This window comes from Crotalus tigris, unplaced genomic scaffold (assembly GCF_016545835.1).
Source record: "Crotalus tigris isolate CLP2741 ecotype Arizona unplaced genomic scaffold, ASM1654583v1 scf7180000024339.11422700, whole genome shotgun sequence".
In the NCBI taxonomy this organism is placed as follows: domain Eukaryota; kingdom Metazoa; phylum Chordata; class Lepidosauria; order Squamata; family Viperidae; genus Crotalus; species Crotalus tigris.
Window position 1 is genome coordinate 4630978 of NW_024100509.1, and position 17937 is coordinate 4648914.

General features: G+C 39.0%; 3 protein-coding genes across 3 annotated transcripts in view; all 3 read left to right on the forward strand.

Moving 5' to 3' along the window:
* Window positions 1-17913, forward strand: part of LOC120300181 (protocadherin alpha-5-like) — a 33391-nt gene extending 15478 nt beyond the window's left edge. The window contains exons 2-3 of the mRNA XM_039325836.1: window positions 11199-13315; window positions 13859-17913. Coding sequence (XP_039181770.1) covers window positions 11199-13315; window positions 13859-13876 — 2135 coding nt within the window. The 3' untranslated portion in view covers window positions 13877-17913. The remainder of the gene's footprint in view (window positions 1-11198; window positions 13316-13858) is intronic.
* On the forward strand, window positions 3524-6038 carry LOC120300183 (protocadherin alpha-5-like). Its single transcript, XM_039325838.1, has one exon. It carries the CDS (start codon window positions 3669-3671, stop codon window positions 6036-6038), a length of 2370 nt encoding a protein of 789 aa, XP_039181772.1. The 5' UTR covers window positions 3524-3668.
* Window positions 8521-11128, forward strand: LOC120300219 (protocadherin alpha-4-like). The gene has a single exon (XM_039325954.1). It carries the CDS (start codon window positions 10394-10396, stop codon window positions 11126-11128), a length of 735 nt encoding a protein of 244 aa, XP_039181888.1. The 5' UTR covers window positions 8521-10393.
* Window positions 17914-17937: the final 24 nt, after the last annotated feature.

A 17937-nucleotide genomic window follows, 5' to 3' on the forward strand; every position in this document is an offset into this window, starting at 1 on the left:
TGTTTTTCTTCACTGCCCACTTCATTGCAAATGACATGCAGAATTCACAGCCCACCTTTTTATTCATTGAGAGGGCTGGACCAAAATGAAAGTTCTAATTTTAAATCTTTAGGAATGTAGCAAAGTTCTGTTTGATTGTAATTGCTTCAATAACTCATCCGTAAGTGAAATCATTCTACCTCAGCTAACTAGATAAAGAGTGCCCCTGTGATTTTTAAACAAAAAGCCCAAAAGGAAAACTAGCTTGCTCAGGAAAAGAAAATAATTAATAAAATCAAAATACGTTGCTCCCATATTTTGAATCTCCTACATTCTAAGCAAAATCATAAGCATTATGCTATTTCAGCATTATTTAGGAAGGAAGTTATTGTCTGTATTACACTGCAAAAGGGTTGAAAAGTCAGGGATTTTGATTTTGGAATTGGTTGCTGTGCCTGCATATATGTAATTTGATATTTTAACTCTGTATACTGTATATTGTATATAAATATAATTTAAATATGTGCATGATCTTAATTATTGACATCTTGATAAGTTTCACTTTGATCCCCACTTTTTAGTATGGGGAGTGGTGAAAATTTATTCAAGATTGGAAGGATAAATCTACATTTTACAACCCTAACAAGACAGTGTGCACTACTCAGGTGACCCTGGAGACACAAGTAAGCCTCCAGGTAGCTTTACCTACTCGACTCGCTAAAAGAATGCAAATGAGCAGCTGTCTGCAGGAGTATAAATCTTTCCATTCCCCACCATCCAGTCATAGCTGAAGAAGCTTCTTGGATGAGAAGCAAGACATCTTCAAAGAAAAACAAGAAAGTCCACTTGCCTTGTGAAAAAGCATCTTTGGGATAACTGACCTGGATGACTGAGAATCTCCATAGACTTATAGAAAAGATCTTGGAAATAAATTAGATAAACTAATGCAAAGATACTGTCAGGCGCAAGGAACCAGAAATAATGTGATTATTGTTGCTTGCCTATAGACAGGAGACTTGTCAGAATAAAGCAGTACAAAACTACTAGATAAATACTCCAAATGTTTTAGGAAGGATCTCCCTTCAGCACTCAAAAGGGACTCAAGGCTACTCAGCTGTTTACTCCTCCCTCAGTTCAGCATCATATTCCATCATGTATACATTTTACAGCATTTATACATATGACCATCTTAACTCTGCTTATATATTTCTAGTAAAGGAGCATTTACACCTCCAGCTGTGCCTCCATCGCTGAACAACTCTTACAATTGAGATTATTTTTTCTAATGCCCAATTGAAATCTGCTTCCTTTTTCATTGATTGATTATGTACTATCAAATTGCTGTTGACTCTTAGTGACCACATATAGATTTTTTCCCCATTACAATCTGTCCCTAACTGGGTCTTTCAGTTTTTCCAGTGGCGTACTCATAGCCTCTATAATAGAATCCATCTATCTTGCTGTTGGTCATCCTCTTCTTCTCTTTCCTAGAATCATAGGGTAAAATGGACCTTGGAGGTCTTCTAATTCAACCCACTGCCCAAGGCAGTAGACCTTACTGCATTTCAGACAAATGCCTGTCCAATCTTTTCTGGAAGACCTGTGAGCACCCACAACTCTGGGAGGCAAATTTTTCCATTGATTAATTGTTTTCACTGTCAGAAACATTCTCCTTAGTTTCAGATTGGATCTCTCTTTGATCAGCTTCCACCCATTGCTTCTTGTCCTGCACTCAGGTGCTTGGAGAATAAGTTGGCTCCATCCACCCTCTGACAACTCCTCAAGTCCTGGAAGAAAATGATCATATCCCCCCAATCCTTCTCTTTGTTAGGCTAGATATACTTAGTTCCCTCAACTGTTCATCATATGGTTTAACCTCTAGTTATCATCATTGTTGCTCCGTATGGGGGCGCATGCGCGGCGCGTCCGTGTGACGGGGGTCGCCGTCACACAAAGGTTGAGAACCGCTGTTCTAGATCATTTATGAAGATGTTGAAAAACATTGGGCCCAAGAGAAAACCTTGAAGTGCCCCACTACATGCTTCCTTCCATGTAGATGTAGTTCCATTAAGAACTACATGCTGAGTGCGGTTGGTCAGCCAACTCTGAATCCATCCAATGGTGGAACTTTCTATCCCAATTATTCTATTTTATGAAGAAGTAAGCTGTGGTCTACTTTGTCAAATATCTTACTGAAGTCCAAATAAACTATATCCACAGCATTTCCTTTATCCACTGATTTAGTCACTTTCCTTCAATTTTTTTTTTTTTTTTGCATCTTACTCAGCATTAGAATCTTGTCCAGAGAGTTAGGTGTCTGAAGTAGGATAATTTGAGCTAGTCATTTGTGCCATGAATGAGAACTCTGGGTTGATTTGTTCAGTGATCCATTTGTTTGTTGAATGTTCATAATGTTCTCAGGAGATTTAAATTTGTTTGTGGTTGCTAGATGCTCTCTAAATTTCTCTTTATTTTTCTTAGGTTGTCACTTCATCCTTAAAGCAATTACTCTACATTAGTTTCTTTGAGCTCTGAGCTCTCCCTCTCACTAGTTATTGTTACTCACTAGTTACTTCCTCTGACTAGTTACATCCTGTCATAACAGCAGATCCTCCTTTTTCTTTCATGTATTATTGATGTAGACCAACACTAATTTTTGTTGCTCTTAGCTTTCCTTGAAACCTAAGATCCTTTTTAGCCTTTAGCCTTTCTGGTTTTCTTTTTACAGACTTGGCTACTTGCTAATACATCTATTTGATGATAATGCCAATGTTCTATTTTCTATACATATTTGTTCAGCTCTTATTTCAGTCCAAAGTTTCCTGTGTATCCATAATATTTTTCTAAATTACGCCTTTTTTTCTTCACATGGGAATAGTATACAATTGTACGACCAATATCTTAATTTTGAGAAGTTTCTAAATATCCTGCACACCCTTTGACTGAGGATTTCTTTCCACAATCTTTGGCCTAGTAAATCTCCAAATATGTGGAAATCAAGTGTCTGCTATATGTATGGTATGACTCACATCTCTCTCTGTAGTGCCTTAAAAAAAATGTAGCCTCTTCTTCCCAGGGTTCCTGTTGCTTTTATCTTCTCAATCAATTTTTCCATTATGTTTAGCCTCTGATTTAGGATAGCCAATCGCCTTGTCAAATATTTTCGTCATTAAACACTTCTTAACAGTTTAAACATTTTGTATCAATATTGAATCATAATGCTGAACCTTAGCTATTACGTTTCTTAGAGGGGATTGAATGATTAAGGAAAAAATGATAATGAAACTTAGAGTAACATAGAAATACATGAATTAATTCGAAGCAGTCTATGGAAACATACATTAATATGCTCATAAATACTGGAAGTTTACTAGAAATCTGTCATGAATACAAAATGAAAGTCTGTTTCTCCATTTTGAAATGCGGTCACAAGAGGTCGCTGTTTCCTAAGGAAAGCCTGTAAGTGAAACTGAAAATGCAGAGCCCCTCCCTTAAAGGGATCGACATTCCTGCCGGCCAGATCCACAAGGGAAATATCGAACAACAGAGAAATCACAACAAGCCAAGATCCAACCTATGAAAGCATTGCCAGTATGGCTGGGCTACGTGGGCTCCGCTCCTGACCCCTTGAAGGCAAGATATTTAAAGAAAAAAGAGAGGGGCTTGCGGGTGCTGTGCCTGTGTCTGCGATGCTTACCTGGCCGACGGGGCTGCTGCAGCTGCTTCTGCTCCAGACCGCCTGGAAAATGGGGAGCGGCCAGCTCCATTATTCTGTGCTGGAGGAATCCCAGCACGGCACCTTTGTGGGCCGCATAGCCCAGGATCTGGGGTTGGAGGTGAGCGAGCTGGTGCCTCGGATGTTCCGGATGCTGTCCAAAGGAGAGAAGGACTATTTTGAGGTAAACCTGCAGAATGGGATCTTGTTTGTAAATTCCCGGATAGACAGGGAGGAGCTGTGTGCCAAGACTGCAGACTGTGTCCTTCATCTGGAGGTGATTGTGGAGAAACCTCTGAGGTTCTTCCATGTGGAGGTTGAAATCAAAGACATGAATGACAATGCTCCCGTCTTCTCTGCCAGGGAACAGATCCTGAGCATATCAGAACTCATAACATCTGGAATACGATTCTCTTTAGAGAGAGCCTCTGATGCAGACATTGGTAGTAATGCTCTGTTAACTTACAAGCTCAGCCCAAACAACCATTTTATTCTTGATTCAGGAAATAATGAAGATGAGAGTAAATCTGTAGTACTTGTATTGAAGGTTCCACTTGACAGGGAGGAGAACCCTGTGCATCATTTAGTACTGACAGCCACGGATGGGGGTGAACCAAAACTCACAGGAATTGTTCAACTGGTCATCAATGTTCTGGATGTTAATGACAACCCTCCTGTATTTAACCAATCTGTTTATAGGGTAAAGTTGCTAGAAAATACAGCTAGTGGGTCATTAGTTATTACTCTGAATGCAACAGACATAGATGAGGGGATTAATAGGGAAATCACTTATTTTTTTAGTAATAGCCTACCTCTAGATGTCACAAAGTTATTTACTATGAATTCTGATACAGGTGAAATCAAAGTGATTGGAAAATTGGACTATGAAGATGTTAATTGCTATGAACTTCAAATTGTTGCAGAAGATAAAGGCAGTTCTCCATTATCAGGACATTGTGATGTTTTTGTTGATGTATTGGACATGAATGACAATATTCCAGAATTATCTGTGAATTCTCTCTCTGTGCCATTGCCAGAGGACTCCCCTCCAGGGACTGTGGTAGCCATCCTCAGTGCTTCTGACAGGGATTCTGACACCAATGGACAAATCAGCTGTTTCCTCTTGCCCACTGGAGTACCCTTCAAACTCGAGTCCACATTCAAGAACTACTACTCCCTGACTGTTGGTGCAGTCCTAGATCGAGAGCAGGTGGCTGAATACAGGATGGTTGTGACAGTGGAAGATCAAGGCGTTCCACCCCTGTCTTCTAGCATCAGCTTCTTAGTGCCTATCAGTGACATAAATGATAATGCTCCAGCCTTCACACAGCCCTCCTACACAGTCTTTGTGAAGGAGAACAATCCCCCTGGTGCTCACATCTTCACAGTATCTGCCTTGGACCCAGACGTAGCTGAGAATGCCCTGATCACCTATTGGATAGACGAGAAGCTGTGGCCATTGTCAAGCTACATCTCTGTACATTCGGAGAGTGGAAAGCTCTATGCTCTGCAGTCCTTGGACTATGAGGAGTTGAAACTGCTGGAGTTCCAGGTGAGAGCCAAGGATACTGGAATGCCCTCCTTGTGTGGCAATGCGACTATTCAGGTCTTTGTGCTGGATGAGAATGACAACGCACCTGCCGTGTCAGGATCATCAGAAGAGAACCTGATTCTTCTAGTGGTCCCCGTGATGCCTGGGCATATTGTTGGCAAGATCCATGCCTTGGATGCGGATTCTGGCTACAATGCGTGGCTCAGGTACGAACTGCTTGAAGAAAGCAGTGTTACATGGTCTGTGGGCCAGTATAGCGGTGAGGTGAGTACCAAATATTCTCTGGAGGAGTCAGAAGGAGGCAAAATCCAGAGTGTTCTGGTTCTGGTGAAGGACCATGGGAAGCCTCAGCTGTCAGCCACAGCCACCCTGAGTGTGTCACTGGTGACAAGTGGTCAGACAATCAAAACGGATATTAATTTTCGAATGTCAGGGGAGAGCTTCGTTCCCTTGGTGGACTCGATCAACATCTATCTGATCATTGCCATCTGCTCTGTTTCCAGCCTCTTTTTGCTGGCCATTCTCATCTATGTGGCCCTGCGATGCCACTGCAAGGCAAAGGAATCCATGGTTTATGGCCCTGGCATGGCCACCCTGGTGTGTGCCAGTGAAGTGGGCAGCTGGTCCTATTCCAATCGCCACAGCCACATCCTGGCAGGGGTGAGTGCAGAGGCTGGTGCCAAGAGTGACCTTATGATTTTCAGTCCCAACATTCCCATTTTTGCAAATAATGGGGAAGTCAGGAATGGGACAGAATTGCTCCCAGATTCAGCTAAAGAGGTGAGTTTCTAGTTTTGTTTGATATTCATTCAAAATCATATTTCTGTTGTATCACTTTTGGATCTGTTTGTCTGTCTGTCTGTCTGTCTGTCTGTCTGTCTGTCTATCTATCTATCTATCTATCTATCTATCTACCTACCTACCTACCTACCTACCTATCTATCTATCTATGTCTATCATCTGTCTATCTTTATCATTTTACATTTATACTAATGGTCTCTAGTACCTGGTTTGCTAATCTGGATATTTATTTGCAAATCTATAATATTTTTTGTAAGTAAATATTTTTGGAATGATAGTGGTATTCAAAGATATGCTTCAAAATCATATTTTATTTGTCTATATGATATAAAAGTAAATTTCATTCTATTTGTCTTATATTAATTCTAAGTGTATTCTAGCAATGTTTCTCAGACTTGATAAATTTCAGATATGTGGACTTCAACTTCTCAGCAACAGGAATTATTGGAGATGAAGCCCCTACCCTTTTAAACTGCCAAGGCTGGGAACTGAAATACTAATTTAGCTCATAAAGCAGTCAACCAATACATTCTAGAAATCCACACAGAGTTTTGCAAGACAGTTTTTATCAGGCTAGCCTTTTTTTCATTAAATAACTTCCTCAGTAAATTGGTGGGAATAGGTGATGTCCCATAAGGTTTTCTTGGGAACAATATAGATGCGGTCTGCCTTTGCCTAAATTTTGTTAGCCTCCCAATTTAGCCCATAACCCAGATGTCTCCGGTTGGTCTCCAATCCAAACACTCAAAATATCCAGATGTAACAACTGGAGAACCCATAGGCTCCCAATAAAAAATGGGTGAAATCTTGAGAGATAACAGTTCCAAGACTATATCCTGATGAGTGAAGAAAATAAAAAAATGTTCCCAAAAATGTGGATTGAATCGTTTCTTAAATGGATGAATCTTTATACACAGTGAATTGAGTACCATATAGCAGGAGGCTTAAGATCTTGTCCTTCAACAGTTAATTGCTGCAGACATGTAAGTATTGCCTTTATGGGTTGCAAATCTAATTAATTTGTTGTGCCTTTTGTCAGAAGTTCATTTATTTGATGGCTACAGAAGGCCAATGTTTGAAAGTAAATACCAGCATTTGCTCAATAGATCCTGTGGACGCTATTATTTCTGAATTTGTGCACTGGACTTTCATTTTGGATAGTTAGTGTGGGGTATTCAGAGAGATAAGGAGGTTGACATTCTCCAAAGCACCTGAGTATAGGACAAGAAGTAATGGATGGAAGGTCATCAGAGGGAAATTCAAGCTGGAACTAAGGAGCAGTTTTCTGACAGTGATAACAATTAATCAACGGAACAGTTTGCCCCCCCCAGAGTTGTGGGTGCTCTATTCAAGAAAAGATCAAATGGCCATTTGTCCAGGATACAATAACATCTCCTGCCTTCAGCAGTGGGTTGACCTAAAAGACCTCAAGGTCCCTTCCAGCCATATGAGTCTATATTTTTCGATTTGTTCTAAAATCACAAGTACAAAGGTTGTTAGAAATCTTTGTGAGGTGGGAAGATATACATTGATTAAAATAAATATTTAGGGACCCAATTTTTAAGTCAATAACCAGCACTAAAGATTCATAATGAATGAATGAATGGAAATCAGGTACAGAATTTGGGAGAAATAAGAATGTTGACTCTTCCAAGAGCTTGACTACTTTCCTGGTTGCAAATTACAGTGAGAAAAAAAATGCAGAGAGGCTATCCAGTTCCAAGAGTGTAAATCAAACTGGTTCAGGAAAAAGATGAAATGGGGCTCAGTCTATTTAGCTTTCCAGTCTGCTACGTTGCAAGATAGTAACTGGGCACAAGATAAAATGATAAATGTCATAATTGGAGTTAGTCACATTGTTGATCTGGAGGCATCCAATACAGCTAATACCAGGGTGGCTTGACAAACTACTTAAATGTGAGCTTGATGGCCTGCCTATTTAAGTGACTTTGTAGCTGGCTTGACACCTTTCATTAAAACAAGTTGATCAACAGGTCCTCATCAGACTGGAGGCAAATATGAAAGGTTAAGCTCGTATAACCACTACTTGGTAGGAAATCAGAGGACTCCTGATTTTACATGGTTAAACTAGTTTCTAGTTTTTGTATTCCTTTTGTAATACATGAAGAGGGAAAAAATACAGAATCCACTGATCCAAGGTAGTAAATGTTTAGTATCTCTCCATTGTAAAAGAGTAATCTCTTTCAATATATCCCCCACTTTGCAAATCTATAATTCTTTGTACATATATAAATTATCCAAAAAATTGAAACCATAATAAAGGTAAAGGTTTCCCCTGTCCATTTCCGTTTCTTAGCTGAGGGCGCCAGCATTGTCCAAAGAAATTCCCATGGTCATGTGGCCAGCATGACTGTATGCTGAGGTGCACGGAACACTGTTACCTTCCCTCAAAGTGGTACCTATTAATCCACTTGCGTTTGCATGCTTTCAAACTGCTAGGTGTGCAGGAACTGGGACAATTAACGGGAGCTCACCCCCTCATGCAGTGCTTGGTCTTGAACCTGGCCTATCAGCTTTCCAACTGACAAGCTCAGCGTCTTTAACTACTGAGCCACGGGACCCTCCCTGACACTATATTACTCTTTCCCAAACCACATTAGATAAACTATGGATATTAAAACAAAATTCAAAATAGCGTGGCAAGGAAGGGTGCCAACCTGGAAATAAAAAAGATTTCCTAACAGTGAGGATTATTAAGCAGTGTAACAGCTTCTCTCCTGGAATTGTGGGTGCTCCGTTGCTAGGAGATATATAGGAAAAGATTTGATATCATTTGTCCAAGATGATATGAAAACCCTGCCTTGGGCAGGGGATTGAACTAGAAGATCTCCAAGGTCCCACCCAACCCAGTAATTCTAAGTTAGATTCTTCAGACTATTTTTTTAGATTACAACACAATACAGTCCAGTTCAGACAACTGAAAACAAACAGGGAAAAGAGAAAATTTGAACATTACGACATTTTAAATGATTATATTTATAGTCATAAGTTGAAACATACAAAGCAAAACATATCACAAATTAAAATAGCAATATGTAAAGAGCATAAAATATATATATATAAATCAGCTTATGAAAAATGAATTATCAAGATTCTAGATACTTTTCTCACAGCAATATGGGCTGCGAGAAATATGTCAACTATTTTAGAACAAGGGACCTTCCCAAACATTTCTGAAGCGTGAATACAGTAGCTCTAATGATTAATTATTAATCTAATTATTAATTGTTCATGAAAGAATATATTATGCAAAACGGATGACGTGAGTGGCAAGCCATGGTAGTTTGTGTAGTAAATTCAATTTTTAGGGCAACACATCAGTTTATCAGTTTTCTAAATGTCGTCAGTTAAGTTGCTTTATGTGCGTTGTTGTTGAAATTATGTCAGTATCATTATGGCAAGCAAAAAGGGAATAGATTTCTATGATTATTCAATTCCTCATAATTTAAAAAATATTCTCAATTAGACATCACATTAAATGTTTTGGAAATTCATATACTGCTTGGCTTTTCATTTATCTGAATTATTTAAGAACTCCATACCCTGGACAAGAAACGGAAAGTAACACGGACAGTATTTCATATTTATCTCCTATCTTTTATGTATCTTGTTGATACTGATGTTTTATTATTCCTCATGTTGCTCATAACTAGTTCATATGATTTGAAGCGAATTCAGTGCTCCCTGAATAGCACCATGGTACATCTGGGAACAATGGATGAGATCACAAAAGTTACAGATAGTTACATGTCTCATTCCTGTCCATACAAATAAAAGTACTAAACAAATTTATGGGGTGACTTAATATAATATTTAATTACATTTTGTTAATGACTGCAGGGGATTAATCTCTTATATTTGGGTTAGCTTTTCATTTATGTGGTCAGGAGTGTACTTACACTGCATGTAACTGTGCATGAAGACTAGATAATTCTTAAAAATCTGTCGTGAATACAGAATGGAAGTCTGTTTGAAATTCAGACACAAGAGGTGTCTGAATTCCTAAGCACTTCAACCACACACGCTGAATAAAGAATAGAGGTCTGTTTCTCCATTTTGAAATGCGGTCATAAGAGGTCGCTGTTTCCTAAGGAAAGCCTCTAAGTAACTGAAAATGCAGAGCCCTCCCTTAAAGGGACAGACATTCCTGCCGGCCAGATCCACAAGGAAAATATCGAACAACAGAGAAATCTCAACAAGCCAAGATCCAACCTATGAAAGCTTGCCAGTATGGCTGGGCTACGTGGGCTCCGCTCCTGACCCCTTGAAGGCAAGGTATTTAGAGAAAAAGAGAAGAGCTTGCGGGTGCTGTGCCTGTGTCTGCGATGCTTACCTGGCCGACGGGGCTGCTGCAGCTGCTTCTGCTCCAGACCGCCTGGAAAATGGGGAGCGGCCAGCTCCATTATTCTGTGCTGGAGGACTCCCAGCACGGCACCTTTGTGGGCCGCATCGCCCAGGATCTGGGGTTGGAGGTGAGCGAGCTGGTGCCTCGGATGTTCCGGATGCTGTCCAAAGGAGAGAAGGACTATTTTGAGGTAAACCTGCAGAATGGGATCTTGTTTGTAAATTCCCGGATAGACAGGGAGGAGCTGTGTGCCAAGACTGCAGACTGTGTCCTTCATCTGGAGGTGATTGTGGAGAAACCTCTGAGGTTCTTCCATGTGGAGGTGGAAATCAAAGACATGAATGACAATGCTCCCGTCTTCTCTGCCAGAGAAAAGATCCTGAGCATATCAGAATTCATAACCTCTGGCACCCAGTTCCTATTAGAAGGAGCATCTGATGCAGATATTGGTACTAATGCTCTGTTAATTTATAAGCTCAGTCCAAACAACCATTTTGCTCTTGATTCAGGAAATGATGAAGATGGGAGTAAATCTGTAGTACTTGTGTTAAAAGTTCCACTTGACAGAGAGGAGAGCCCTGTGCATCATTTAGTACTGACAGCCACTGATGGGGGTGAACCAAAACTCACAGGAACTGTTCAGCTGGTCATCAATGTGCTTGATACTAATGACAACCCCCCATTTATCATGGGACAGCTGATCTGCAGTTGCTAGAGCAGCTGGTGCCTCGGATGTTCCGGATGCTATATTTTGAGGTAAACCTGCAGAGGGATCTTGTTTGTAAATTCCCGGATAGACAGGGAGGAGCTGTGTGCCAAGACTGCAGACTGTGTCCTTCATCTGGAGGTGATTGTGGAGAAACCTCTGAGGTTCTTCCATGTGGAGGTGGAAATCAAAGACATGAATGACAATGCTCCCGTCTTCTCTGCCAGAGAAAAGATCCTGAGCATATCAGAATTCATAACCTCTGGCACCCAGTTCCTATTAGAAGGAGCATCTGATGCAGATATTGGTACTAATGCTCTGTTAATTTATAAGCTCAGTCCAAACAACCATTTTGCTCTTGATTCAGGAAATGATGAAGATGGGAGTAAATCTGTAGTACTTGTGTTAAAAGTTCCACTTGACAGAGAGGAGAGCCCTGTGCATCATTTAGTACTGACAGCCACTGATGGGGGTGAACCAAAACTCACAGGAACTGTTCAGCTGGTCATCAATGTGCTTGATACTAATGACAACCCCCCTGTATTTAACCAATCTGTTTATAGGGTAAAGTTGCTAGAAAATACAGCTAGTGGCTCATTAGTTATTAATCTGAATGCTACAGACATAGATGAGGGGATTAATAGGGAAATCTCTTATTTTTTCCATGATAGCATCCCTCTACATGACACAAGGTTGTTTAGTATAAATTCTGATATTGGAGAAATCAGAATAATTGGAAAATTGGATTACGAAGAAAGTAAGTTCTATGAACTTCCAATTGTAGCAGAAGATAAAGGCAATTCTCCATTATCAGGGCACTGTAAAGTTCTCATTGAAGTGTTGGACATGAATGACAATATTCCAGAATTATCTGTGAATTCTCACTTTGTGCCATTGCCAGAGGACTCTCCTCCAGGGACTGTGGTAGCCATCCTCAGTGCTTCTGACAGGGATTCTGGCATCAACGGACAAATCAACTGTTTCCTCTTGCCCACTGATGTACCCTTCAAACTCGAGTCCACATTCAAGAACTACTACTCCCTGACTGTTGGTGCAGTCCTAGATCGAGAGCAGGTGGCTGAGTACAGGATGGTTGTGACAGTGGAAGATCAGGGTGTTCCAGCCCTGTCTTCTAGCGTCAGCCTCTTAGTGCCTATCAGTGACATAAATGATAATGCTCCAATTTTCTCACAGCCCTCCTACACAGTCTTTGTGAAGGAGAACAATCCTCCTGGTGCTCACATCTTCACAGTATCTGCCTCAGACCCAGACGTTGCTGAGAATGCCCTGATCACCTATTGGATAGACGAGAAGCTGTGGCCATTGTCAAGCTACATCTCTGTACATTCGGAGAGTGGAAAGCTCTATGCTCTGCAGTCCTTGGACTATGAGGAGTTGAAACTGCTGGAGTTCCAAGTGAGAGCCAAGGATGCTGGAATGCCCTCCTTGTATGGCAATGCGACTGTTCAGGTCTTTGTGCTGGATGAGAATGACAATGCACCTGCCGTGTCAGGATCATTAGAAGAGAATCTGATTCTTCTGGTGGTCCCCATGATGCCTGGGCATATTGTAGGCAAGATCCATGCCTTGGATGCAGATTCTGGCTACAATGCGTGGCTCAGGTACAAACTGCTTGAAGAAAACAGCAGTCCATGGTCTGTGAGCCAGTATAGCGGTGAGGTGAGTACCAAATATCCTCTGGATGAATCGGAAGGAGGCAAAATCCAGAGTGTTCTGGTTTTGGTGACGGACCATGGGAAGCCTCAACTCTCAGCCACAGCCACCCTGAGTGTGTCACTGGTGACAAGTGGTCAGACAATCAAAACGGATATTAATCTTCGAAGGGCAGGGGAGAGCTTTGTGCCCCTTGTGGACTCGATCAACATCTATCTGATCATTGCCATCTGCTCTGTTTCCAGCCTCTTCTTGCTGGCCACTCTCATCTACGTGGCCCTGCGATGCCACTGCAAGGCAAAGGAATCCATGGTTTATGGCCCTGGCATGGCCACCCTGGTCTGTGCCAGTGAAGTGGGCAGCTGGTCCTATTCCAATCGCCACAGCCACATCCTGGCAGGGGTGAGCGCAGAGGCTGGTGCCAAGAGCGACCTCATGATTTTCAGTCCCAACATTCCTATCTTTTCAGATAATGGGGAACTAATTAATGGGGTTGATGTGCCCCCAGATTCTGCTAAAAAGGTGAGTCTAGCTGTTGGAGTACTTCTCATCTGCCCAGCATCCTACTGCTATGCTTATAATTTAGGATTAGTCTTGAGACAATATTGTTTTTGAATTCTTAGGTTTTGATACTGATGGTAAATAAATTGAATTACAAATCATTAATATATTTTTTATAAAAATATTTTTTGAATTTGTGGAGCTACAGAAAGGTTCAAAGGCAGTTTGTTGTTTACTTGATAGTAAATGAATCTGTTTTATATGATAGTAAACACATAAACAGTGGTTATAATGCAGTATTGCAGGCTAATTCAGCCCACTGTCAAGAGTTTGATCCTTACTGGCTCATAGTTGACTCAGCCTTCCATCTTTCTGAGGTCGATAAAATGAGGATCCAGATTGTTAGGGTGAATATACTCACTCTGTAAACCTCTTAGAGAGGGCTGCAAAGCTGTGGGAAACGTTATATAAGTCTAAGTGCTATTGCTATTAAATCATAAACTCTTCATCTTATATTATCATTTTTCTCTGCTAAAATATTCTTCATCTTTGTCTTGTTTACAGATGAACATTAATCAGTGATTTTTCCCGTATTGATAGTTTTGTTATTTGATGAATCAATTCTCAATGAGATGCCTTTTTTGTGACAATATTTATGGATAGTGTGTGGATTGCAAATTCTCTGAATGTTATTAATCTGTTAGATGCACAGAACTTTATTTGTAAGTTGATTTGGGGATTCTATGTTATTAATATAGTGTTGGTAAATTTAGAAATAGAATGTATTGTAAAGGGGTTAACAGCTGGATAGTTCATTTGTAATACAGAAATGATAACTAGTAACTGGATAGTCCTATTTCTAGAATGATCAAAGTACTAGAGCTCTCTAATCCAAACTGGAATGGCCTTCACAGTTTAACAACCATTAGGTGGATTCTTTTATCCTGTTTTTATTGCAACATCTGCAGTGTCATGCATTTTGAGGTTGGAAGGAATCAAGTGATGTTTCCAAGCCAAGGTCCCTCCCAAAACTTACATTCTATAATTCTCTTCAAATCTTTGAGAATAGCATCAATTTAGTATGTGTTTTTGGAGTGGGGGAAGGATTATGTCATATAAAAAACCTAGGGCTTTATTTTATGTAATTCAATCCTATCTGAGAAAATAGATGAAATGTGGAGAAAGGAAATCCTTGCAGCCTTCAACAAAATAAGATTTGGAGATCTAAGGTTTCGACAGCCTGAGATTGGTATTCTATTTCTATAAAAATAGAAATTTCCCAGAAAAGACGCCAGAGCCAAGAAAGACAAAGAGGTCAGGACTGAACCTAACAAGGAATTTTGAGGAACTTCTAGAAGAGACCGGAAGCAGTATTACAAGATCTGTGAGAACATGTAAATGGAAACAGACGTGGGGGAAAAAGTGAATATCTTTAAAAAAATCTCCAAACTCAAAAGGAGGTTCCAACTTTGAATTGCACTAATGGGGAGAAAGTAACTGATTAAAAAAACTCAAATCAAAAGTGAAAGGAGTCATAGCAGTGTGTTTTCCGCTGTTTTGAGGAAGCTTCACTGGATCCATTTGTACTTGACCATTTGGGGCCAGTTTCCAAAAGGAGGAGGAGAAGATGGTAGTGCTACGATTATAGAGGGTCCTGGAGATAACTGGTTATTTGGACTTCTTTCAGTCAGGTTTCTGGCCTGGACATAGCTTGGTTATGCTGGTGTATGACCTTTGGTAGAACTGGGATGGTGGTTGTGCAATCAAGCTGGTTCTTCATTTTCAAATAATATAATTTTATTAAACCTATTGGAGTATAAAGTCCAAATGAAAACAGTGGGAAAAGGGGAAAGGGGAAAGAGAGAAGTGTAGGATGAAGGAGACAAAAGATAAAGCATTAACTTCTAACTTTTTTAGAGCAGTAGAATGAACATAAAACCATTACAATGTGAACTTTAATGAAAATAGTGGGAAAAAGGGAAAAGGGGAAAGAGAGAAGTATAGGATGAAGAGGAGAAAAGAAAAAAGCATTAACTTGTGACATCTTATACATCTTTGACAATTTATTGGGTGTTAAATACCAATGGTACATCGTTTTATAAAAAAGTATAATGCAATTTATTTTTTTCAGTGTAAATTTCAAACCCTTTGTCCACATGTGTTCCCATTGTTCAAGCATTATATTAAACCACAAATTCTTTGCCCAGTGAATCTTGCATTGCTTCACATATTCTCCAAATTCAGTTTCAATGATGTTTATAAACCTTGGCAATATGTTCATCATTACCACACAATACGATTTCAAATTCATACTTTTCTGTCTAGTTTAAATCTTTCTTTTAATTGTATATAAGTAAACCAAGGACAGATACATTCTTCTGACTCTAACTCTTCTTAAGATCTGTGTTGATGCAGTGGTTAGAATGCAGTATTGCAGTCTAATTCTGCTGATTGCCAGGAGTTCGATCCTGACTAGGCTCAATGTTGACTCAGCTTTCCATCCTTCGGTAAAATGAGGACCCAGATTGTTGGGGGCAATATGCTGACTCTGTAAACTGCTTAGACAGGGTTGTAAAGCACTGTGAAATGGTATATAAATCTAAGTCCTATTGCTATTTAAATGTAAGAATAGTTTTACCTTGCATGAAAGTTATTATTTGACCATAAGCCCATCAGTCTAGCTCACTATTGGTCTTTTCTGAAAAAAACTTCCTGGGTTGACACCCAAAGCAGTATCTTCATAGAGAATCTTGTTTTATTATTATTGCAAAACCTTAGGATGTTACAACAAAAGGATTCTTAAAGTCAAGATTCATCTTAACCTTGTCATACCACAAGTAGACATGCCATCCAAATCTTAATTCATGGCCCTCTAATTCAAATAATCTCTTGTTTTGGAGAGTCGCCCACTTTCATAAAGACCAAGCAGCAAATATCAAAATACAATTTCAACCGAAAGCTCTTCTTTCTTTGGCAATTAATTATCGTTTTTTTCCCTTTGCCATATGAATTTAAAATAGGTTTTTGCCAGTGTTTAAATGGGATATCAGGTTGACAATATTGGTAAAGTCTGAAATAAAAATAACATCTTTGATAAAACATCAATAAAACATATCAAATCTTAATAAGGTCTTTTTAAATGCAATTCCATACAAGAACAAAATTGTTTTGAAACAGTTTGGAGTTTGTATTTGTCCATGTAATTCTAAGGTATTTAATCCTTTTATCCATCTTAAAACCTGACTCTCTTGTCAATATTTCATGTTCTTGAGAAGCCATATTTTTAACATGCATTTTTGTTTTCTGTTTATTTGTTTTGAAGCCTGCTAAAGCTCCAAAGTCTTTCAGCTTCTTTGTCAAGTGTTTTGGGATCTTGCAAGAATATATATCTAAGTCATCAGTGAAAACACTCGATTTATAAACTTCTTTTCTGATTTTTATTCCTGTAATGTTCTTATCCTCTCAGATACCGCTATTTAAAACTTCTAACATTTACATAAATAACAGGGGAGATAGCTTGTATTCTTTTGAATTTCATATGTTTTAGTTAAATCTCCATTAATGATAATATTTGCTTGCTATGATGGGTATATCGCCATAATTGAATCTGCTACTTCTTTATTGCTGTGATTGTGAGACAAGTACATTTTTCTGTAGTTACCTGTATCTGAAACCCTAACTTCTTCACTTAAGTATCTAAGAATAAAGAAAAAAAATCAATAGAAAATATATTTAAGCACCTTGCATTTTGTTGCCAAATAAGTTTTGTTAAATAGCTAGCATTTCTCAACTATTTCTCATGGCAGATGTGGAAGAACTATTTAAACCATCCTGCTTGGTAATGAAATATGAAAGATATGATCTCATATTGTAGAACTTAAATATGTCTCCCCAAATAGATTTCTGTACAGAGGCCTACATCATAAGCAGTTTCAATTTCCAACCTGTATCCTAGCCATACTGAAAACACATTAAATATACATTTCTCAATAAAGATCATTACATACTATTCTTGCTAAATGTTATAAAGAATATTTTAAAATCAAAGTATTTCTGGGAAATTAACTCTATAAGTGGTCACTTCAACTTGAACATTTTTATTTATGTTCAACATTGGTTCAATAAGGGTGCGATGTCTGACAGAAATTTCAAGTTGAATGATTTTTTTCTCCTTCATTCGCTGCATTTTTTATCTTCATGGAGTCTGTCCTTTTAAAAGACTGTAAATCTTGAGGAACAATTTTTAAAGAGGTAAGCAACTCTATGCAACTTTCATTCTGTTACTTTTTCTGCCATCTTCAGTTGTGAGTCAGGAAAAAAAATCATGATTCTATAGTTCTTTAACTCAAACAAGATATTTCACTGTGGATGAGTGGGATGATTTTTGTTTTCGTTTTTTCTTAATATCATTGTTTATCACTATATACCACTAATTTAAACAATGACAAAGGTGATAAAGTTGTTTCAGTGCCAGATAGTTTTCTATCCAAAAAGGGAAATGAAATTTTTTTCTGCATCAACATAATTATATTTTCTAAATTATAGGAAGTAGTAATTGCATTACATTTAAAGCCCTCTCAAGTACTATATCCAAGGTTGGGCAAAATAGTATAGTTTCTGATAAATTCAAAAAAGTGCTAATA